The sequence below is a fragment of the Vanellus vanellus genome, assembly GCF_965231255.1.
Source record: "Vanellus vanellus genome assembly, chromosome: 25".
NCBI lineage: Eukaryota > Metazoa > Chordata > Aves > Charadriiformes > Charadriidae > Vanellus > Vanellus vanellus.
In genome coordinates this window covers 378,905-401,314 of record NC_138930.1, presented here as the reverse complement: position 1 = coordinate 401,314, position 22,410 = coordinate 378,905, and the positions used below count along the sequence as shown (strand labels likewise).

General features: G+C 55.5%; 2 protein-coding genes across 2 annotated transcripts; one reads left to right on the top strand and one right to left on the bottom strand.

Moving 5' to 3' along the window:
• Positions 1 to 2,610: 2,610 nt before the first annotated feature.
• On the bottom strand, positions 2,611 to 13,509 carry LOC309681654 (hippocampus abundant transcript 1 protein-like). Its single transcript, XM_082495563.1, has 12 exons — positions 13,315 to 13,509; positions 10,819 to 10,914; positions 9,471 to 9,533; positions 8,221 to 8,348; positions 7,653 to 7,767; positions 6,873 to 7,091; positions 6,052 to 6,165; positions 5,517 to 5,588; positions 4,984 to 5,096; positions 4,729 to 4,826; positions 3,996 to 4,162; positions 2,611 to 3,907 (listed from the first exon to the last, which is right to left on the bottom strand). The coding sequence occupies exons 1-12, from the start codon at positions 13,396 to 13,398 to the stop codon at positions 3,698 to 3,700; spliced, it is 1,479 nt and encodes a 492-aa protein (XP_082351689.1). The 5' UTR covers positions 13,399 to 13,509; the 3' UTR covers positions 2,611 to 3,697.
• A 3,730-nt stretch (positions 13,510 to 17,239) lies between these two features.
• SHC2 (SHC adaptor protein 2) lies at positions 17,240 to 22,410 on the top strand (the record flags this gene model as incomplete). The annotated part of the gene is made up of 12 exons (XM_082495426.1): positions 17,240 to 17,845; positions 18,605 to 18,675; positions 19,072 to 19,132; positions 19,322 to 19,441; positions 19,566 to 19,619; positions 19,839 to 19,890; positions 20,045 to 20,171; positions 20,278 to 20,458; positions 20,542 to 20,608; positions 20,704 to 20,868; positions 21,297 to 21,598; positions 21,767 to 22,410. The coding sequence occupies 12 exons, from the start codon at positions 17,240 to 17,242 to the stop codon at positions 21,893 to 21,895; spliced, it is 1,935 nt and encodes a 644-aa protein (XP_082351552.1). The 3' UTR covers positions 21,896 to 22,410.

Here is a 22,410-nt window from a genome sequence, read left to right as displayed (position 1 = left end):
ACTCACTGGAACTGCTGCTATTGGAACTGCAGAAGGGACAGTTAAGCCATTTTTTGCCTTGTGTTTGGGGCATTGCTGTTACTGACCTGAATTATGTCACTGCAGGCAAATTCTGGGAATAATGAAGTTAAACAGCCAGGCTCAGGCACTACACAGCAGATCAAGGGGATTTTAAGAAAAGGCTCTTTTAAAAAAGTTGCATTTTCATATAAAGTAACAAAAATTGGCAAAACTAGCTGAATGCTCCATACAGATTTTCCAGTCTCCATGTGGGATGCTGCAGAATTACCAGTCCTTCAGAATGAGACATTCTTCATTCAGGTCCAGTAATTTCAGCTCCATCACCGCTTGGCCCAAGTCCTCCCCTGTCACTTAAAGGCAGAACGGTGGGTGGGTCACATCCCTACGCTGATGGGGAGGGGGGTTTCCTGGGGCTGAGGCCCCCACCGAACCCAGTGAGAGGAACTCCAAAACCGTGGAAAGGAATCCCTGCTTGCTCCCAGCGCCAGGAACAAGTGACACCTCTAGGGCGGGCGAGCAGCCCTGCCCCATGGGGAGCTCCATTCCCAGAGCAGGTCCATGGGCTGCAGGCGCCCAGACTTGGGGCTACACCATGTCACAGGGCCAGGCCCGGCACCGGCACAGCAACAACCAAGATACAAGTCAGCTTTATGTTGATAACAGTGCCCAGTGTACCCGCTGCCCATGGGGCTGCTCAACATTGCACGCCCCCAGCAGCCAAAGAAACCTCCACTGCGGTGGAGCCTTTCACACAGCTGGGGCTGCAGCCCACTGACACGGCAGTCACCTGCGGCATCGCCTGGCCCTGAGCTCAGGGGCTCACAAAGTGACCAAAACACTCCAGGTCCACTACTCACGGGACATGTCGGCATCGCTGGAACCTCAGGTATCGCATCGTGACGGAGGGGGATCGAGGAGGGAAGCTCACCTGGGTAATTCTGCTGTCTGAAGGGCAGGAGAGGCTGAGACGCTGCAGGCAGCAGCAGTGGCGAAACAGAACGGGACTAGAAACACATCGGTTTCAATAAACTATTCAATAAAGGAAAGGACTTTTAAAAATATATCTCTATATACTTTATATCATATAAATTACGCTTGTCTTTTTCGTAACGTTCCACTATATTCTACCCGTGAAGCTCCAAGTGCCTCAGTGTGAACGAGGTAACGATTCGGTGTTTCATTTCACTTCATTTGTGTTTGAGGGACAAACCTACTTCATTTCATTTTAATACAGTGTATATAAATGAATCACCAGACATACTTGGCAAAGCTCCAGTCTAAAAAAGGCATTTTTGTGAGCAATACAGAGTCGAGGCTGCTGCCTGGAAGTTTAAGTGACGGGATTTCCTTCAGGAAAGACGCTTGATGTGCACGCACGGTGCAGACCACCCCAATAACATTTGGGAATTTGGAGCATCACCACAATGAGCTTGGGAAAACTGGAGTCACCGCAGGTCACCGAGACTTTCTGCTATCTCTGTTCTCCACTCCTGCAATTAGGTCCACATCAGCAAACCCTCAGCGTCCGAAGCGGCTCTGCATGGACAATAATCTACTCTTACAGTTCTGATTACAGGATCTGGGTACCAGGCTGGATGAATGCAAAACAAACTATGAATTATTTCACCTAAATGTCCACCTCCAATAACTAACTGGTCCAGAAAATTGGTAAACAGACATTGTATTATTAGTTCAGCCCCATCCAGGCAGGCAGTGGTTCCAAGCTGTTAATACCCGACAGGCATTAAAGAGACTGACAGGAAATTGCAGCTCTCGATCTGTCCAAAGTCAACATTAACCAGCCCTCACGCTGACAAGCGCACCTAAGAGGTCAGATGCTGAACACACCCCGGAGCTCATGTCCCCTCGTGCTCCCGCAGCGGTGCAAGCTGCGCTACCAGCGCAGAGCAGGGCACCCACAGCGCTCTCCCCTGCTTGTGCTGGTCGTGGCTCAGGGACTGAGCTCTCCTGGGTTGTCCAGTTGGTGTTTTCCATTAAACCCGGAGGCAAACGGCATTTGCAGTCACTGCTGCGCAGGCACAGCATCAGCCACAATTACCCATTTGCCAAGAAAGACCCAAGACATCAAGCGACAGTGCTCCCTCATTAAGTTACCTGTCCCAAACCTACAGAGAAGGGATCCTAGCCAGAGAAGAGCAGCTGTTGCACAAACCCCACTCTGAGACAGGACTATTTTTGGCCATTGTATCCTCAATTCCCTTAACAACTAACTTCTTAAGTGTTCCCAGTTTGGTCTTTACTTCCCCAGTGACTTCTTAATGCCATTACTTTTGATGTAACTCAAATCAGAACAATTGTTTCCTGCCCTCTGCCACATCTCTATGTATCTATAAACAACCAACCATACCCTATACGTTTGTCTTAGCTCCTTTCACAACACTCAAGTTCAAGTATCTGCTGCTCTTTCTAAACAGAGTTGAACCCTGCAGCAGAGGCTGCAATTCCATTTTTCAGCAAAACAGAAGCCTTCATAGCAGGCTCAGAAATGCTACACGGAATCTAAACCGGTAAGTTCAAATCAATTGCAATCATCACCATCAGGATCTATTAGACCGAGAAAAAATAAGCTACAGTCATTATCTGGTTTTAATATCAGATGGCAAGAGCCTGGGGAAAAATCAACATGCTTTATAAAAGTGCTCAAGATAAACAGCTATTTCTTTGACCTTTCTCTCAGGAAACCATGCTTTATCAAAGTGCTTAGCAGAGTTTAGTTGTTTCTCCAACCTCTCAGAGAACTGTATTTTCTAAACAACCACTACAGTTCCAGAAAAAGATGTCTCAAAAGTCCTTCTACCAACTACCTGTGGAGGTAGCAACAGACAAATATTACATCAGTGTAACAAAAAAAGGAAAACCAAGCAGAAACACAAACGCTGTTGACCATCTAAGCATTTGTAACTCACATAGTTGCCCTTCTCTCATCTGCCCATTCTCCCTTGTGTCAGTTGCAACTTCTTAGTTTTTCTTATCTTCATCAGAACATTAAGTCAGTGGATTATGGGGTTTTTTTGGTCTAAGTTTCACTTGGGCCAGAATGGGCAAATTCATCAGATCCTCCAGCAGCCAGGACCTGCTCCCAGTTGACTACACTCTCTGTTCAAACACGCCCACGCGTTTTCCTTGGTGTGTCACAGCGCAGGCAGCACACACTGCACAGAGCCGTCAGGCCTGTCCCCGCGTCGCTGTCAGCCAACCGGTCTGGGATGGGATCAGCAGCAAGTACCGATTATATGAGGGGATGTGGCACGTAACAGACGCCTTGTTTTACTCTGGCTGGCAACTCAGTTAGTTCATGTTAGAACAAAGACAACGCTAGCTCCTTAATTTTTCACTGGCGAGTTGAGTATTTGGCAGGTCACACCATGAAGTTCAGTATTTGCGTACAAGGGCAGGTTTGCTTTAAAGAACTATCCCTTCACGTGGAGCAGTTCAGTATCTCCCCTTCCCCTCAGCACCAGATGATACAATTCCATTTTTGCACCAGCTGGGTATATTTGGCTGGAAGGGAAACCCTGTCCCTTCTCATTAGCTGATAGTGGTACAGTCTGTTACCTTGTTTCTTCTTCCCCCCACCCCCTCTCCCTGAACTCCCACTGGCTCAGTTGATCCTTGATCCAGAGTTGAGACACAGCCAGGTCCTTCTCTCCCAACCTCACACGCTGCTGTCCTCCAGCAGGGGCTCCTTGCCATCCGATCCTCCGGCCTGCGGGCTGTGGGTGTGGGTCTGGGCTCCGTTACTGTGCTTCTTGTGGCTGCCCGATCTCAGTGCGAGGTTATGTTCTGGAATGAACAAGGCCACCAGGAGCGACAGCAGGACAGAACAAGCCCCAAACAGGAATGGAGGCCCTGGGATAATGCTGCTCTGTAGGGAGAAAGAGAGGAACGATTAATGCCCAGGTGCGAGGACAGCAGCAGCACAGCAAACGGAACGATAAAGCTGAATGGGTTACCTCATCCGTAGGGTTGGCCATGTTGGGTTTGGAGGCCTTACCCAAAGTTTCCACCTCAGCCATTTCATTCAGCTCCACGTGGAAGAGATAGAAGACAAAGCCATAGAGCGCTGGCCCCAGGCCATTACACAGACCCCGAATTCCAGTGATCATCCCCTGCACCACACCTGGGGACAGAGTTAGGAAAGGAAGATATGCCTCCAGCTTTCGGAAGAAACTTATTTTATTCAAGGACACTTACATATTTAAAGACAGGATCAAACATTCGGCTCTGAATTGACACGCGCTCTACAGATGAAGTGGCAAGCTGGTGATTAGCCTCGCTCAGTATCAGGATCTACAAATCAGTAATGCTGAGCTTGCTACTTTGGAGAATAAAATGAGCACGGGCACATCAAGCAACCATTTCCAACTGAACTGGAATTTAAGGCAGCCAAGTCTGAGGACTCAGGGTCAAACCATGAAGCAGGCAAACAATTAAGCAGAGTCTCCTCTCTACCTCAGACAGGCAACACTGAACACCCATGTGCACAATCTAAGAATTCCCTCCCAAAGCACCAGCTAGGGTCAAAGACAAGGGTGTCAATACCACCATGAATAAAGCAACACTTCGCAGTTGGCACAGATGTTCCTGCCCACCCCTCCACCACCAATGCTGAGAATTCGAACGTGCGTCAGCTCAAGTGTCTGCTGGGCTGAACTCACCCGTCAAACAAATCCCCAAGCAACTCACCCTGTTGGTCGGGGTCCGCGTTCCTAGACACCATGGCACTGATGGCTGGGAAGGTGATGCTAGACATGGCAGCCACAGCTCCTGCTGCCCACATCATCCTTGGAGAGAAAGAAGCAGCCGTTAGGAGACTGGCTGCCGAGGGCCAGCCGCAGACTAGCACTGTGGCAGGGCAGCATCTCCCCCTGCTGCAGCCACTGAGCCACCACAGAGGGGAAACCTGCTGACGCCAGGAGACAGACACAGACAAACTCTTACCACGGCTGTGATCCAAAGCCATACCAGGCAAGCTGCAGGATCTGGAAGCCCAGTCCCAACAGGATGGTGTTTTTATTTCCTATCGAACGCATGAGAATTCCCAACACTACTGTCTGGAAAGAAAAACAGGTGCTTTCAAAGTAAGTGCGAAGCAAAATGACAGCACTGGAAGACAAGAGGACAGAAATACGAGGGAACTTGTGCTGCTGTGAGACTCGCTATCTGCACGTGCAGTCCTCCACTCTTGTAACGTTCTGTTAGAAACCAGCACATCCCTGTGGCATGGCAATCAGAGCAAAATCTATGGAGTTTTACAGAGTGACACGGGGCCACCCCACAGTTTACCACAGTTTTTCATGCAACAAATAACAGCTGCATTCAAAAGATAAGAAAGACGGACCGCAGGTAGCCGTGCATGGGTCTGATGTCTGTGTGGCCACAGGGATTCCAACAACTAACCAGCCCCAACTATCAGAAATTTTGGGTGTTCTTTTAACCAGACTGCTAGAGCCAAGAGAGAAATTGCTTCTCACCTGAGCCAGTATTGAGAGAATTCCAACTACCCCAATAAAGGCTGCCACAGTCTCCGAGGAAAAACCAATGACCTGTGAAAACACCAAAGAGGGACTTTTCAGGCAAGACATTTGTACCATATAAGAAAAGCCACTCCATCAGTGTCACTAATCTTTACTGACATTGCTTATCAGGTACTTAAACATTAATCAACTGTACCTTCCACTGCCCCGTGCTGCAACAGGAATAAAATGGACGATTTTCCTCTGGTTGAAAAAACAGCTTTAAGCCACTGGGCTCACCTTGAATGCCTGAAAGTGGCATGGACAGGCAGACCACCAGCAAGAAGGCAAGCAAAGGTCCTGGCAATGGCTACAGAACAGTTGCCAGGCTCCTGCATTTTTTAGGAAAGCCAGAGCAAAGCACTATTTTTTCTAGTTTCAACTTTACTGAGCTATTGGCCAAGACTACCTTCTTCAGGACATGCAACTAAGATAACATTTGTAAGCTGGGATTTCCTGCATTCAGAGCCTTCCCTCATCGCAAGAGACTAACCTGTCGCAGGTACAGGAAGAAGCTGGAGTACTGGCCGGCTTCAGGAAGGTAGGAGAGAAAGACGGTGATACAGATGAGCAGCACTGTAGAATCCTGACCCACTTTCCGCAAGGACTGTAGGAAAGGAGGTGGGGAATGAAAAAAATTTAAAAAAAGTTAATATCATTAATTACTCTCCAGGTACAGAGACAGCAAAACCAAGTGCTTAAGTCACCATCTTGTATCTAAGACGTGAATGCTTGAATGAAACCAGACCAGCATTTCAGAGGAAGATGTGGACACTGCCACAACACACCAGACCAGGTATACAGTTGCATCAACTTACATCCTAAAATGAGGAATTTTTACCTTTCAGTTTCTCAGATTTATAGTCAAGTGCTTTTGATCAGAACTGTTTTTTCCTCAGACAGCCAAAATAATTTTCCTAGCAAGTGCAGGTGAGGGTAAACTGTACAAAGTTTATCATCATTAGCAAAAGTCCTGAGAAGCCAGGAACACAATAGACACCTCCTGACACAGAACTATTGCTAAGTAATGGAATTTATATTCAAACAACTCGCACATTTCCACCAACAGATGCTCTTGCTTCAGGACACCTGGAGCTGCTTTTAGATGGTTTGTAGCTATATGAAAGCGGTTAGAAGCTGCTAGACAGCTTCAGATATGTGCAGTCTGCTGTCAACTGAGCACTGTACCTTAATCTAAGCCTCACATCCTTCACCAAAAGGTGGAATGCGTCCTCCTTTTGCGAGAATTTAGCAGAACTAAAACAAACATAAACATTACTAGCATGCAGAAAAACAGCAGCAAGGTTTACTTACAGCGAATGGGTCTGCTTGTTCCCAAGAGATTGGAGCTCCCCAAGACACTGGGCGCATCTCTTCTGGCAGAGACTCTGGCACAGCCAGCAGGATGAAACCAATATCCAGCAAAGCAACGCCTGACGCTAGCACAACCACCAACGTATCGCCGTAGGCTTGGGAAAGGTATGCACCGATTGCTGGGCTTGTGACCAGGCTAGCAGCAAACGTGGCTGACACCTGGAAGCACAAAACATTAATACAACCTCTTCTTCCTAGAGTCTATTTTCTCCCCCAGACTAACCCAATGGTATTAGTTTTGCCATCTTTGATGGAGATAATTCAGGTGGACAGGGACTCCTGCAGACAGAAAGACAGCACATTCTCTTGGTGCAATCTAGGCTAAGTTCTAGCAAGCGCAAATTAAAGCCAACCTAACAATTCACATAGGATACTTTCAGTAACCCTATAGAAAGGGCCTGATCACAGACTACTTGTATGCACGCCAGCATGGCAGCCTGCCCCTCTCCTGGTGCAAGGAAGCTCACAAACCACACTGGTTTAAAGGCTAAGCAGTAATACAGCCAGTATTCAGATCGCACAGAAATTAGCCCTCTCCCTTGGTGCTGAATCACAAATGGAAGAACAGGGAGACTGTATTACTAGTGAAGTGCATATCATCCTTTCACTGATACTATCTCAGGCTTGTCAATAAATCTCCCACCCTAATTTTATACCTCTTCTACCTGCAGAGCTCCAAATATTTCTTTCAAGAGACAAGCCAGTTATTCAGCTCCTTACCAAGCCATACGCTGTGCTGCGTTCATGCTCCTGTGTGATATCGGCAACGTAGGCAAAAATCACAGAAAAGGTGACAGCAAAGACTCCAGACATGGAAATGACAGCAAAATACCACCTGAAACAGGCATTGCCAAAGGCAGAGTTAGAGAGCAACCACACTGTAGTCCACAGCTGCTGAATTTGAACTTCTCCCTTATTCTTCCTTCTAGTCCATCCTACTTCACTGCACCAGAGAGTGCTCAGGAACACCGAGCTTCAGTCTGGTGGCCCATGGAGTTTTATCACTTTTTTTCCCCACACAGGAAGGAAACATCAATGCGCCCTAATAGTGATAATGCACCTACCAGGAGAACAGGCACCAGGAGAGGAAAGACAGACTCTTTCTTCCTGACACTGAATGATCCAGTAGAGGCAGACAAGTAAATTAGTCTCTAGGCTGAGCATCCTCCTCCACTGGATGGACTCTTCGATCTCATCCTCAAATGCAACACCCACAAATCCCTCATTGCTCAGGCTTACACTCATTCCTCTCCTCAGAACCCCTCAGTTGTAACAAGAGGAAACTCACCACGGACTGATCTTCATAAGGGGAATTGGCGCACAGGTGAAGAAGACAGTGAGGAGGAGGAAGGATTTCCTGCCCCAGACATCAGAGAGAGCACCAATCAGTGGGGCGCTTAGAAAAGAAAGCAGACCCTAAGGCAGACAGACAAGAGGACAGAGAGAAATCCCTCAGTGAAATTCTGATTGTCAATAGCAAGAGCTTTTGACAACATCATCTAAAGATAAAAATACAAGGAGATAATCCATTCCTATTTTCTACAAGCAGGCAATATTGCCAAAACACAACCGTTTGTTAAACTGCTCACATCCTTTTAGGGAGAAAAAAAACCCACCCCAATTCTCAACCAGCTAGGCGCTGCTAAACACTCCAATTACTTCCCGTTCTCTGCAACCACTCAGTCGGCAGCTGTGGTCTTCCCAGGCACGCCTGGGCAGCAGAGAGTTGCCCTGCCAGTACCTAAAAAGATGCTGGCACAGCCCCATCACATTAACATCTGCTGCAGTTCTACAGAAAGCTTTCTCTTTTAGATGGAGATAAGACAGACCCGATGAGATGCCAAGGCCATTAAGCACAAATAAAATTGTTCAATGTCTTTCAACATCTTTCAAACCCAAGACGGGTGGGGAAGAGCCCTTAAGTGTATATGGGAGTGCCCAACTCACATCCAAGTAAACCTCTCTGGGGCCATTTTTTGAGATCCTCTTGCCAGAGCCAGGGCCTAACAATCTGTTTTCCCAAGTCAGAACACATGGCTACTGGTTGTTCACTACAGTTGCCTCCAATTCTGCTCTGGGAATGCTGGTCTCAATCAAACCCATTGTGCCCTCTTACTGTGCCACAGCACATTCCCCCACTTCTGCCTGGGGAGAGCCCACTAATGCCTGCTTAGTTTCAACCTCTATTACTGATAAGTTCAGATGTCATTGATTTTTGTTACACTCCAGAATATGGTTACAGGGCTGATCTCACGATTATTAGAATATTTTTAGCTGAAACACGCAGCTGTTATAGCCCCAAACCCATGTTGACGAGCAGCATGTTGTTAATACTGCTCAGTAAGATCAACAACACAAGCTACCCGATTTCTATGCTCTGTCAATTCTTCATTTTGCTCTAGGTGTGCCAATGAGCACCCCAAACTGAAATATGAACATTTATCTGTCAAATACTCGTTGACATCAGTATTATAATGGCTTGCCACTTCTTGTGCTGATCTCAGATTCAAACAAAAGCCTGGAAGGAATATTCCTTACCTTGACTCCATGAATCAGGCCATTCATCAAGAATGTATGCTGAGGAAAAGTCTGGTGTAACACCTAGGAAAAAAAACAAAAACAAAACCAAAAAACAGAGCTAGCAGCTTTTGCAAAATTTCCATTAATTTCCACCAGCACCTGACAGATAGATGCTTGGAAGAGCACAACAGGGAAAATGGGAACTACACTACCGACAATGCCACTGCTGTACCTACGCGAGGAGCTCCACCTCCCCTCTCCAACATGGGCAGCCACTTTCTTTAATACTTCCTGGGTCTATGAATTATCCCAGCACGCTTGGAAAGACTAAGATAATCTGAAACATGCCTTTCTCCATCCCTGCACCATCTAATTTCCCTCTGGTTTTGCTTCATGTTACCACATAACTTTTCTGTTCTCTCGCCCTTCCACACTGTCTATGTGTTTGATTTGCATTCCATACTACCGAGCTACGACTACATTTCTAAATGCCTTTGCATTAAAAAGACAAAAATCCCTTTGTGTAGTTACCTAGATATCAGAGAACAGGTCAAAAATACGCATGGCACATTAGACTTCAATGTGAGCTGGCATACCACCACCAGAAAATGAATTTAAAAGCTGAGAATTCTTCCTGAAAGTGCCAAATCAGAAGTTTACAGCTCCTTAACTAAGTGCAAGTATCTGAGATGAGATTTTAAGTTTCTTTGGTAAAGCTATCCCTCTGCACTTAACTTGATTGCGAAGCTGCCTTTGCTGCCTGTGTTAACCGTAACTCAGTCAAGTCCTGAATGAGCTGCTGATGGGGTCTCCTAGAACAAGCATGACTTGGTGTAGCCAATAATTGCCAGGAAATTGTCTCTATGCTTTGACACCCCAGACAACAGCGGCAGTCCAACAAAAATCTCTTTTATCCCTAAATAAGTTAGTGTAGGGCAAAAAGTCCAGTCTTTGGATAAAAAGTCAAAGCTTTGCTCATCTTTTTTTCATTAAGCTCCCAAGTGCCCTTTTTTTTTTAAAACACCTAAAAAACCAGCAATAAGCAACAGTAAAATACCAGTAAATTCTAGTAATTTCAGGTCAGGTCTTTCAGTTCTGCTTTCTTGAAATCCTCCAAAAGCTTTCAAAAATAAAACTCATGCTTTGCTCCAAGTTAAAGTACGATAATTAAGAAAATAATTGCCCAACTCCATAAAAAATTACTATAGGTCCAGTTTATTCACACAGAAAAAAAATCAGGTACAAACCACATCCTGGTTTCTACTTCCTATACTCCCAAGGCCTATGTTAAGATCTTTACCCTCGTCAACCCAAAGTGAACTCCAGTCTATGAGAGACAGTATTATTCCCAGGGAGACTTACTCACCGTCAGCATTGGCGTGGTCAGCAGACCCCAGGCAAAGAACTCCAGGAAAATAACCACCACAGCGTGGTACACACTGGGCTCTCCAATCCCCTGTCGCTGCAAAACAGAGCTCCGTAAGTAACAAAATACACATATCTGTGATGGATTTGAGATGTGTTGTTGGGCGCTGAAACATCAACTCTGGCCTAAGCCATTCCTGAGGTGATTCATTGCTGCCTGGTGCAGGTGAGCTCATGCTGCAGCGTCTCTCCATCCAGGGCCCACCAACATGTGCCTCTCCTACAAAGCTAACTGTTTTCATTTTTTTTTATCCAAGAACTAATATCTTTGATACCATTATGCTTTTTCTAAATGTGGACGACCAGATTATCCTTTCAATCCTCACCTTAAGGACTTTGAATTGAAATGCCTCAGTTCTCTAAATATTTTCACAGCAGTATGTGCAAGATCCCAGAAAAGACTCTGGGAGTTTGGGAAGGCAATTTTACTCCTCAGTGCCAACTCCATCTACCCAGCATGGCGGGGAAGCCACAGTCCTTAAATCAGCTGTTAAAAAACTCCTCGAGGTCTTGCTTATCTTTTTTTCCATCAAGATTTCTGATGGCGCTTTCAGGACAGCACTTTTCCAAGTGCCAAATCTCATGTGCTAGCCCAGAAGGTTTTCTCCTGCCGTGCAGGACACACCTGCAAAGTCACGCGCTCACGAGGAAAACAAATCACAAGGAACAGAAAGGAAGTGCACAAGTTTCAGCTGAATTACATCAGGGAACCGCACAGGCCAAACATTTAGTAGCACAATGTGCTTTTCCACAAAAACGCATTTCTTATATTAGCAAACCATGAGATCTGAACTCACCAAGCAGCATAGTCCAGCCCTGATACATTATTAATAAAACCACCTGAAATGTCTGCAATCCCAGCCATTTAGACAGCTTCCAATGGCTTGAAGAGTATCCAGAAGTTAAAAAAACCCCTTCCATCAGCTGCACAAATCTCAAATCCAAAAGGATATTGGATTTGGTATGGGAAACCTCAAATTCACAGGCATTTCTTCTAGGCTAAGAGAGTAATTTCCTCACAGCTGACTAACATTTCTACACTGTGCTCTTGAGATACAAATCATTTAATGGACCAGACCAAAGATGCATCTGTGTCAGTACCCTGCCTCCAGCATTCACTACTGACAACATTCTCAGGAAAAGGAATTCAAAAAACGTGGCACGTGAAGAGCAATCTTTTACCCAGTCAGGTCCTCCCAGGTTTAGACAGAATAATACTGCATTTCACATAACTAATACAGCTGTAAATTATTTGAAATATAAGACAAGGGAGCAAGAGATGTTATTCTGCCGAAATATTGTTTACATTCACAGACTTTACTAAAACTGTCTCCTTCAGACAGGCTAAGTCTGTTTAAAAAATAAATCAACAGCATCAACATGAGAGGCACCCTACCCGAGGGGGACACGGTCATTAGAAGTCAGTTTTATTGCATACAAATGTAATAATGTTTTGCAGCAGAGAGAGAAGCCCCAAGCCAGTAATTAAGAGCACAGATACCATTAACCACCTTGCTCCACAGAGCAGCCCTCTCCTCTTCTCATCATCCCCCTTTCTACCCTCTCAAGCAGTTAAACGTTTCTACCATGACTGCAACAAAACTGACAGCCAATTTCTCTTTACAGAGTAGGTCCAGATCTAACCTGTTCACAGCTTAATGGCACTCCTTCCACATACCAACCATCTTATTGCATTAGACTCCCTAAACAATTCAGGATACCTAACATCCTTTGGAGTACGGTGTCACCCCACTGAACCACTCCTCTAGGGGCCCGTAGGACAGGCAGCGCCTCATGACCAGAACTGCCGTCTCTGAGGAGAGCAGGCCCTGAGGGAAGAGCTCGCAACCATCTTAAGCTCAGGTGCGCCCACTTCAAAGCTGTCTCGGTTCAGGCATGACGCTGTCGCCCGCACTGTCTGGAGCCTCTGCAGCGCTGCTCTTCCCCCGCAGTACAGAACTCCTCTCAAAAGAGGTAAATATTTTACACAGATTCGAAGGCAGTCTGTCATCCTCAAAGCGAATATTAAACGCCAGCGTTGACATTTCATGACCAGTGAACACCAGCACCCGGCGAAACGCTCCAGAAGCCCGTCTGGAGGGCGACGGCCTCAGGCCCAGGGCGAGGAGAGAGCCGCGCTCCTCCGCACGCCGGGGAGCCCCAGCGCAGCGAGGCTGTCGGCCGGCACCGCGGCTCCCGGCACGGCGGCCCCGGGAGGGGACGGGACGGGAGGAGGGCAGCCCGCCAGCCTGGACAGCGGCCCCGCCGAGGGGAGAGACCTCACGCCCGGGCCCGGCTCCCACCCGGCCCCCCCGCCCCGCAAACGCTCACCCCTCTCCCGCCCCGGGCCCCCACGCCGCGGCCCTGATTGCCGCCCGCCCCATCCCGTCACGCCGCGCCGCACGCTCCCGCGGTCTCCCCCGTCCCCCACGCTCACGCCGGCCCCGTCCCGGATAACGATCTTCTTGGCCAGCAGGACGCTGCGGTTGAGCCGCTTCTTCTTCTTCTTCTCGCCGGTCATGGCGCCGCCGGGCCACTGCCGTTCGCCGGCCTCCGCGGCTGCCCCATCCTCCCTACGGCGGGCCGCGCCGCGCCGAGCCCGGGCCCGGACCCGCACCGGGCGGGGGAGCGCCGGGCCCGGGGCTGCCGGGCGAGGGCGGCGGCGGCGGCGGCGGCGGCGGCGGAGGGCGGGCGGCCCGCCCGCAGGCCCCGCCCCGCCCCCGTCGCCCAGACAACAGTTCTGACAAGCACTTCCGGCACCTAGTTCCTCACATCCCATTGGCTGCTCTGACTTTTCCTGGCCCGCTTATCTGGCATCTGATTGGCTGGAAGGTGGGGGAGGGGGCGGGCCAGAGGCGCCGGGCGGCTATTTCCGCCGCCGCCGGCGCGCAGGGCATGTTGGGATGCGCCGGTCCTCCTCCCCTGCTTTTTCTGGGCTCGGAGGTGGGCCGATGGCCCGGAGGGGATCTCGGGCCTTTCTCCAAGCCTGGTGCCGCAGGGAGGGGGCAGCCGGGCCCGGGGATCCCCAGGCCCGGCTACCCCCTCCCTGCCACAATCGGTGGGGTTGCTGAGCAGCGTGCACGCACGGCGGGGACCGGGTGTCGTGGTTTAATCCCAGCTGGCAACTAAGCACCAGGCAGCTGCTCGCTCGCTTACTCCTTTCCCCCTGCGGTAGGATGGGGGAGAGAATCAGAAGAGTAAAAGTGAGAGAAAACTCATTTAATTGGTAAAGCGAAAGCCACATGAGCCAGCAAAGCAAAACAAGCAGTTTATTGCCTGCTCTCCACGGGTGGGTGGGTGTCCAGCCATCCCAGGGAAAGCCAGGCTCCGTCATGCATAACGGTGACTTGGGAAGACAAACGCCATCACTCTGAACGTCCCCCCTTCCTCCTTCTTGCCCAGCTTTATATACTGAGCATGGCGCCATACGGTCTGGAACGTCCCTGTGGTCAGTCGGGGTCAGCTGTCCCAGCTGTGTCCCCTCCCGGCTCCTTGTGCCCCCCCCAGCCCATCACTGGCGGTGGGGGGTGAGGAGCAGAAAAGGCCTTGACGCTGTGTCAGCACTGCTCAGCAGTAACTAAAACATCTCTGTGTTATCAACACTGTTCCCAGCACAAATCCAAAACACAGCTCTGCACCAGCTACTGTGAAGAAAACTAACTCTACCTCAGCCCAAACCAGCACAGCACGGCAGGTCAGCCAGAGCAATGCCGCAGATGGCTGAGCCAAGCAGCTGAGAGGAGAGCTGGCCAAGGCTCTGCGTCCTCTGGGATGGCGCTTCTAGAAGCAAGGACCAAGAAGAACACAGAAGCCATCAGTGACCATTCTTGTGCCCCCCCCCCCCCAGCCTGCTCGCTGGTGGGGTGGTGTGAGGAGCAGAAAAGGCATTGACTGCTTAGCAACAACCAAAACCATCTGTGTTTTACCAACACCATTCTCATCCCAAAATCCAAACCATAGCACTACACTGGCTGCTAGCAAGAAAGTCAATCCTGTCCCGGCTGAAACCATGACAGGAGGGTTCTGGTGGCAGGGCAGGATGCTGCCCCACAGGGCGGTGGGGCGATGAGATTCCGCGGGGCTCCTCCCTGCCCACGGAGTGCCTGAGGCTGTGATCTGGCCTTTATCTGCAGAGGCTTTCCTTTAAGTAATGATTAAAAGCCGGGGGGGGGGGGGGGGGGGGGGAGGAAGCCCTTGAGGTGAAGCTGACTCTCCAGAGCCTGAGACCAGCTGCAAAAGAGATTAAAATAACTCCCTGGCCCCCAGGGACTTGTGTGGGAGCGGAGAGCGGTGCCATCTCCCCAGGGCTGCAGGCAAACATGCTGCTGCTCTGCGCCAGGGCAGTGGGTCCCATCCCCACGCCAGGGAGTGCCTGCATGTGGTGTGGGGTAAAAAGCCTGTGACCTTCCCAGGGAGCCGGCTCCTTCCCTGGGGCCAACCCCCAGCCCCTGGGGATGTGCGCCCGGAGCCAGGCCCCTGCCAGAGCCACCTTGGGACCCTGGAGGATCCTGACTCGTTCCCATGCTCTGCAGCAGTTTAAAAACAAACCAAAGGAGAGCGGTGAGAGGAGAGAGCAAAGAAGTGGTTCCCAATATGGCAACAGCAAACGTAATTCTATTACTGTGATTTATTGATCGCACTTAGAGCAATTACTGGCTTTTGCCCCATCACCTGCCAGGGAGCAGGAGACAGGGAGGAGAAGGCAAGACAAAGGCGGCCGTGTTGCCTGGGGCACGGCAGCCCCCAGGGAGGCTCCACTTCTGTTTGTGCCAGTTGGTGTGGGAGCAGAGCAGCAGCATCATCCCCACGGGCTGGGAAGCAGAGCAGCTCCCACCCGGTCATGGAGGCTTCTCAGGGGGCCGGAGCCAAGCTCATCTGCTCTGCAAAGAGCCCGTGGTGCCGGCACTGCGGGGAGGGAGCCCGGGCGTTACGATGACTTTGGCAACAGAAGGGATGCAGGCTGAGTGGGATGGGGGAAGTCAAGGGTCCCTGGGGCACCAGCACAGTGGAGCAGATGTGGGTGCTGCTCTGGGCTTTGGGGGTTGGCTGTGGCCCCCTCGCCCCTCTGCACCCCTCCAGCCTGGAGCCTTTGCCAAGCATCCACAGCAAAGCCCTGGAAACACCAAGGCAGAAGGTGAACCCCAAACGTGGAGGCAGCTCTGGGCTTGGTCCCCATGCTGGGCAGCCGGTGTGGGTCGTGCTGGAGCATCGCCCCATTGCCTGCAGGGATGGGGCCTGAGCCTACCACTGCCCGCTCCCAACGGGATCCCCAGCTCCGTTCACACCAGCCCAGCGCCCATCTCACACTGGAGGGATGCACACACCCGGTCCCTCTCTGAGCCCTGTGCTGAGTGCGGTGCCGTGGGTTGGTGCCAGGCTGAGCCCTTTGAACGGCTGGAAAAAAGCAGCAGCCCCAGGGCTGGAGGAAGGGTGAGCTGCTTGACTGAGGTCAGAAAGTCCCTTTAAAGATTGTTTTTTTTTTCCACTGCTTGCTGCAGATACTGGCAGAGAAGCAAGAAAATGATTATGCTTTTTACTGCCTGAGCCCTCCAGACAGATATAAACAAGCGTGAGCCAGACCGGGCTTTGGAGGCAGATGAAATCAGAGTGAAGAGGACCACTGGGCTGGGAGGGACAGAAACAGGGCAGCCCCGTTGCACAGCAAAGCCTGGCAAAGCCTCCCCCCGCCCTGCTCCCTGTGAGCGCTTCTCGGTGAGGAAGACGTGGAAAGAGCAGAAAATGTCCCCGCTGGGAGTGAGGGCAGTGGCCAGGGGCTGCTGGCCCCTTCCAGAAGCTGCCCGCCCCTTCCAGAAGCTGCCCGCTCGCCACTCCAGCTCACTGCCAACCCTGAGCGGTGACCAGCCCGTGCACCAGCCCGATGGCTGCCAGGGGGAGGCAGTAGCCCCCCCGTACCGCCCCCGCATCCCGTTAACCCCGCGGCGACGCCGGGCACCCGCGGGGCCGGTGCGAGCCCGGGGGGGCTCCGGCTCCGCCGTGGGCGGCCGCGAGTGGGTTTGGAGCAGGGCGGGGGCAGAGCGCGGAGGGCTCCGGCCCCACGGGCCGCCTATGTGGGGGCACCCGAGGCGTGGGGGCCGCGGAGCCCTGCCCGGGGGTCGGGCTTGCCCCCGCCGAAAGCCAGGACCGCGCCTGCCCTGGTGACTCGGGGGGGGCAGCACCTCCCGGGGGGCACAGGGGATGCTGGGGGGTGGGGGGTGGGGCGAGAGGCGGCCTGAGGATGCTGCGGGGGGGAGGGGGCGGGAGATGCTGCTGCGTCCGCGGGTCCGGAGTGGCGGGGGGGCCGGGGGGGCGGGGGATGCGCCGGCGGCCGAGGGGGGCCGGGGGGGCGGCGGAGCGCTCGCACCATGACATCAGCGCGGCGCGGCCCCGGGGGAGCGGGCGGGGGGCGGGAGCCGGCGCGGCGGCGGCAGCGGAGCGGCGGCAGCGGAGCGGCGGAGCGGAGCGCGGCCCCGGGCATGCTCCCGGAGCCCAAGTATGACCGCTTCCGCGACGAGCCGCTGACCGCCCCCATGCCGTCGCCGGCCCCCGGGCCCTGCCCCGCGGCGGGCGAGGAGCCCGAGCCCGGCACCACCTTCTGCGCGCTGCTGCCGCGGATGCCGCAGTGGAAGTTCCCCGGACCAGCCGGTTTCCTCGGCCGCGGCCCCGCTGGTACCGGCCGGGAGCTCTCCGCGCCGGCCCGGGGGGGCGGCGGGGCGGCGGCGGCGGCCCCCTCGGCGCTGGCCGCCGTGCTGGGCGCCTGCGAGCCGCTCTGCGCCGCGCCCTGCTCGGGGCCGGGCGGCGGCGGGCGGCGGGGGGCGGCGGCGGCGGCGGCGGGGCGGGCGCGGGCGGAGGCGGCCCGGCCGGGCGGGGAGGAGTGGAGCCGCAAGGGCAGCTTCATCCGCAAGCCGGCGCAGGGCTGGCTGCACCCCGACGAGCGGGTGATGGGGCCCGGCGTCTCCTACATCGTCCGGGTAAGTCCCGCCGGACCCCGACCCCGACCGGCCGCGGGAGGGCGCGGAGCCCCCGGCCCCCACGCGTGTCCGGGGCAGCGGGGGGCCGCTCAGCCCCATCGCCGCCGCCGGGCGGGGGCTCGGCGGGTTTGCCCGCTCCTCCCGACGGCTGCGGGCAGAGCCCCCGGCTCGGGTGTCCGCCCCTCCCCGCTGTTGCCCCAGGGCGGGCTCTGCCGCCGGGGGCTGCGGCCGTCTCCCCCGGGACGGGCGTCGCGTTAGCCCGCGGTGCCGTGACAAGGGGACGTGGTGGGGTCCGGCCCCGGGGGGGTCCTGGGCAGCCACCCCCTGCGCGCTCAGCCTGCGGCCCCTTCACCCCATCATGGGCAGTCCGGCCCCGTTACGCTGCCCACGTTGTCTGGCACATCCTGGGAAGGGACAGCACGGCCACCCAAACTGGCCTGGGACGTGCCAGGGGCCGGGGGGCTTTCTGGGCCAGGGACCCAGCCCCGGGACCCAGCGGCAGCCAGCCCTTACAAGGGCGGCACAAGCCATAACACACAGATGAGTTTGTCGGGTCTCAATGCAGGGTCTGGGCACGTGATGGGGCATTTTGGGGTGGAAGGTGAAAGGGTGCCATGTGTTGGGGTGAGAGCCCTGGGGCTGGCATCAAAGTGACCCTTCTCACTGACACCCGCCTCCTCCCCTCCTCTTCATTGCCTGCCCTGGGCTGGCGGCGGTGGCCGGAGGAGGCTACTCTGACCGTCTGTGTGTCCCCCCCAGTACATGGGGTGCATCGAGGTGCTGCGCTCCATGAGGTCCCTTGACTTCAACACCCGGACACAGGTCACCAGGTATGGCCCCACAGTCCTGCTCTCCCACACCCCGATGCCACCCGGAGCCCCTGGCGGCCCTGGGTGCTCCCCTTCCCTGGGGCCCTGTGGAGAGGATGGGGGGCACGGGGCCAGGGTCTGGGGGAGCCCTGCCCCGTGGGATCCACCCCATGCACGGGGACACAGATGAAGGGCACTGCCGCGGATCAGTGGGCGGAAAGAGGAGAAGGGAGGTGGCCCTGGCCTGGATTACGTACCGCAGGCCCATGACGTGGGGCAGCGCTGCGTGGAGGCTGCGGCACCTGGGGCTGCGGAGGCTGATGCCCCCAGACCCCGCGGAGCCACAGGCAAGGGATGTGGCAGGGGAAGGAGCCAGGGGTCTGCAGCAATAATGTAGCCAGGGACCGTGGCTTGCAGGGAAGCCATCAACAGACTGTACGAGGCGGTGCCGGGTGTGAAGGGCATCTGGAAGAAGAAGGTGAGTGTCCACCCAGCCCATCCTTCCTGGAGTGGGACAGGGCTGTGGGACAGGGCTGCAGGACGTGGTGCCTTCCTGGTTCATGGGGCAGAGCCTGGGGTCTCTTGGGGCACCCCTCTTTGCCTCCTTCACCCCAGGAAACCTGGTTGTGGGGGGCTGCATTGACCCTACGCTCCTCTCCCCTGTCAGGCTCCCAACAAAGCTCTGTTCTCCATCCTGGGCAAGAGCAACCTCCGCTTCGCAGGCATGAGCATCGCTGTCAACATCTCCGTCGACGGGCTGAACCTCATGATCCCCACCACGCGCCAGGTGAGAGCCAACCCCGGGGACATGACCCCACCATCCGCCACCTCCCAGCCCTCTGCCTCCCGTCGCAAACCGAGGGGCTGGTGGCCCCCATGCTAACCCCCTCCGTGCCATGTCCCTCCCCCAGATCATCGCCAACCACCACATGCAATCCATTTCCTTCGCCTCCGGCGGGGACACGGTGAGGCACGCCACACCTCAGCCTTCCCCCAGCTGCGGTCCCTCAGGGGTGTTGGGGACAGGGGCTGCCCGTCCTACGGCTGAGCTGAGCTGTGGGGCAGCCCGGTCCCAGAGCAGGACGTGGGGCTGGGGCTGAGCCCGTCCCGTCGCCCCGGTGCCTGCAGCCCTGCTCGCTGCACGGCAGCAGGACGTGGGCCCTGAGTTCTCCCTGTGCCCCCAGGACACCACGGACTACGTCGCCTATGTCGCCAAGGACCCCATCAACCAGAGAGGTGATGCTGGCCCCTGCGCCCGGGAGCTTGGCAGAAGAGGAGGGGGATGAAGGCTGGAGGAGGGGATCCCTTGTGGGGGGCAGCTCTGGGTGGTCCCAGGGGGGTGATGGGAGCATGGGGGAAGCGCTGAAGCCATCTGTCCGTCTGTCTGCAGCCTGCCACATCCTGGAGTGCTGCGAGGGGCTGGCGCAGAGTGTCATCAGCACAGTGGGACAGGCCTTCGAGCTGCGTTTCAAGCAGTACTTGCACAGCCCCCCCAAGGTGGTGGTGCCCCCAGACAGGTAGGGGGGGCAGGGGACCCCACTGCAGCCCCACACCCCCTGTGCCGGGCACGGGGAGGGGTGCAAGCTGGGCAGGGTGTCCCCAACTCACCTATCCCCGCTGCAGAGCGCTGGGTGTGGAGGAGTCGGCCTGGGGGGAGGACGAGGAGGCAGCCGAGCACGATTACTACAACAGCATCCCGGGGAAGGAGCCGCCCCTGGGGGGCCTGATCGACTCCCGGCTCCGGCACAGCGCAGCCCTGGGCCACATCCACACTCAGCCCTCTGGCTCCGGCCCCCCCAGCCAGGTGAGCCCCCAGGGCTGCTGCCGTCGCTGCCATGGGGCTCCCAGGCGTGTCCCCCCGACACCCCCGCTGTTTCCTCTCCCCAGGGTGGGTTCGCAGCCAGGCGAGAGCAGAGCAGCCAGCCGGGGCTGCCCTGGGACATGGAGAGCCAGGGTGGGTACTGTTGCAGGGGGGACCCCGGGGACTGTGCGCAGGGGTCCCCGCGGCTCTGCCCTGCCCGGGCCAGCGGTGATGCCCGGTCCTCGCAGGCCAGCCCTGCGACGGGTACCTGCAGGCGGACAGCCATCCCCTGGGGCCACGGGACTACGAGGAGCACATGTATGTGAACACGCAGAGCCTGGATGCCTGGGAGCCAGAGGCAGTGGCTCGCGGGGTGCCGGAGGAGAGCCCCAAAAAGGATCTCTTTGATATGAGTAAGCCAGCGGGCTGGGGGGTGTCTGGCACAGGACCTTCTGTGGAGGGGCTGAGCCGTGCCGGGGGCTGCCCAACTGCGTGATGCAGCCCCAGCGGTGCCCGTGCTGGCTGAGCCAAGAGCTGTGCCGAGCGCCGGGGGCCATGAGTTGGGGCCCCATCCTCACCCACGCTTTCCAGGGGTGGCTCGGGGCAGGGCTGCCTGGCCCCATGGAGGGGGCAGCCATGCCCATGCAGGAGGGCACAGTCCCCTCCATGCCTGGGCACGGGTGCAGTATCATGCCTGGAGTGGCTATGGCACAACAGGGTCCGGCACAGAGGTGGGTTTGGCCATAACTGTGCGTCCTGCTGCCACCGCTCGGCCTGGCCCTGTCCCCGCTGCCCCCCCAGCCCTGCTTCATGATGCCTGTGCATGCCCTGGCGCCCACAGGACCATTCGAGGATGCCCTGAAGCTCCACGAGTGCATTGTGGGGGGCAGCACCAGCCCCCCCATCGAGGACCAGTGGCCGAGTCCCCCCACGCGGAAGGCCCCCATCGCCCCCACAGAGGAGCAGCTCAGGCGGGAGCCGTGGTACCATGGGAAGATGAGCCGTCGGGATGCCGAGAGGCTGCTGCAGACGGACGGGGACTTCCTGGTGCGGGACAGCCTCACCAACCCGGGGCAGTACGTGCTGACCGGGATGCACAGCGGGCAGCCCAAGCACCTGCTGCTGGTGGACCCCGAGGGTGTGGTAAGGGCAGAGTGTGGCTGGGTGACGGGGAACGGGGCAAGGGCTGGCGGGAGGGGGTGCCGGAGGGGGCGTACATGGGGGTGGGCAGGCGCTGGGGGCTGCACAGGGACTGTGTGCGGGAGGCAGCTCTCCTGTGTTCAGGACCGCTGTGTCCCCCTTGGTCCCCAGGTGAGGACCAAGGACGTGCTGTTTGAGAGCATCAGTCACCTCATCAGCCACCACCGGCAGAACGAGCAGCCCATCGTGGCTGCAGAGAGCGAGCTGCACCTCCGCCAGGTTGTCTGGAGGAAGCAGTGATGCCAGGGGGTACGTGAGCCCTGACCTGCTCCCCTGGCGCTGGACTGGCCCCAGCCCCAGGGCAAAGCTGGGGCCCATCGACGCTCCCCTCCTCCGGTTGTGTGTGGCCTCAGGGGGAGGCAAAGCCCCCAAAACCCCAGGGTCGGGCTCCCCATGGCTCTCCCCAGCGGTGCCTCGTGGTCCCTGGTCCTGAAGGGTCCCCCCTCACTGCTACCTCCCATCCATTGTCCGCATGCGGCCCCTTGCCCAGCCGGACACAAAGACGTTTATTCCATGTGTGGAGACAAAACGCTGCTGTGGTGGGAGCCAGTGGGCAACCTCGCTGAGAGGGACTGAGCCCAAACCCGTCTCGGGCAGCGCTGCCCCCGTGATGGGGGGCCTGGGTGGGCACCGCTGCTGGGCTGCCCCGTCCCCCTCCTGCCTGGGGCCCTGCCTGCGTGGGGCTGTGTGCGCCCAGCCGCTAGTACTGCTGTCCCCCACTGCCCAGCACCGCGGACCCCAGCGCCAGCTCCATC

Bases quoted from the DNA above. Each gene is read 5' to 3' on its own strand.
- LOC309681654 (XM_082495563.1), bottom strand. From the start codon at position 13,398: ATGACCGGCGAGAAGAAGAAGAAGAAGCGGCTCAACCGCAGCGTCCTG. The intron at 8,349-9,470 runs GTAAGGAATATT...TGTCTGCCTTAG, and splicing joins GCCTGATTCATGGAGTCAAG to GGTCTGCTTTCTTTTCTAAG. The intron at 4,827-4,983 runs GTAAGAGTTTGT...TTTCTCTCCAAG, and splicing joins GGCTTTGGATCACAGCCGTG to GATGATGTGGGCAGCAGGAG.